General features: G+C 39.3%; 1 protein-coding gene across 1 annotated transcript in view; it reads left to right on the forward strand.

Moving 5' to 3' along the window:
• Positions 1-673, forward strand: part of LOC107714495 (dolichyl-diphosphooligosaccharide--protein glycosyltransferase subunit 1-like) — an 18,264-nt gene extending 17,591 nt beyond the window's left edge. Inside the window, exon 10 of the mRNA XM_016520344.1 lies at positions 233-673. Within this exon, the coding sequence (XP_016375830.1) occupies positions 233-415 (183 nt within the window). The 3' untranslated portion in view covers positions 416-673. The remainder of the gene's footprint in view (positions 1-232) is intronic.
• Positions 674-1,079: the final 406 nt, after the last annotated feature.

Raw genomic sequence — 1,079 nt, forward strand, 5'->3', positions numbered from 1 at the left:
TTGCGCACAAACAGCTTTCTCGTAGCTTTATAAAATGAAGGTTGAACCATAGCGTGGTAATTCCCTTGCTGTCTATGGAGGGTCAGAAAGCTTTCGGAGTTCATCAGAAATATCTTAATTTGTGTTCCATGAGGGTGAGTAATTAATGACCGAATTTTCATTTTTGGGTGAACTGTCCCTTTAAGCTGGATTTTTCTATATGTTTTCCTGTTTTTTTTTTCTCTGTCTGCAGGTTGGTGAGATACAGAAGTTGGACAACCAGCTGAAGGATCTGGTGTGCCGATCCTGTCAGGAGGCCGAACGCCTGGTGGCTGGAAAGGTGAAGAAGGACGCCTACATCGACTCGGATAAAACCCTGTCAGGCAAGAGGCAAGAGCTGGTCAGCCGCATCGACAGCCTTCTGGATGCCTTGTAAATCAAACATCAGATGTCCAGTCTTCAGCCGGGCCATGAAACAGTCCCCGTCCTCAGAAACCGTCACCTACACTCAGACTGGACTGACAGATCAATAGTGTACACTCTCAAACAATATGCATCATTCTGTGAACATCATGCTTGTGCCTTCATAGGACGTGAAAGTGATTTTTGCAGGATATACATGTTGTTTTGTGTTGCTGAATGTGTGTGATTTGGAAGAGGGTTTTGTGTGTGTACTTGGATGCAGAATCTTTTTTTTTTTATATTCCTTTCCTTTTCTAGCTTGTACTTATTTGAACAATCCCTAAAACTTGGTATTTCAAGCACTTGAATCTTTTTTTTTTTTTTTAAGTTTCAAGTTTCTGAATGTCAAATGCAGTCTTCATTCACACAATCCAGCAGACTGGTTCCTTTTAATATTCATCTGCAATTTTGGATTCGGGTTTGAATTGAAATTAGCTCTACAACCCTCACCTAAAAAAACACCTTTGGACTTATTGTTTCCAAAAAAAAAGAAAAAAAAAAATGATCTGCCCTTTCCTAAAACATAAGTATGGAACAGCAGATGCTGAAATGGTTGCCACTGATATGCTCATGTTTGCAAATTTTCTGTTGGGGTTTTATTTCTCACATTTTTGTATGATTTTCATTTTTTTGTAAAT

The sequence above is a fragment of the Sinocyclocheilus rhinocerous genome, unplaced genomic scaffold, assembly GCF_001515625.1.
Source record: "Sinocyclocheilus rhinocerous isolate Xijiao unplaced genomic scaffold, SAMN03320098_v1.1 scaffold269, whole genome shotgun sequence".
Classification (NCBI taxonomy): domain Eukaryota; kingdom Metazoa; phylum Chordata; class Actinopteri; order Cypriniformes; family Cyprinidae; genus Sinocyclocheilus; species Sinocyclocheilus rhinocerous.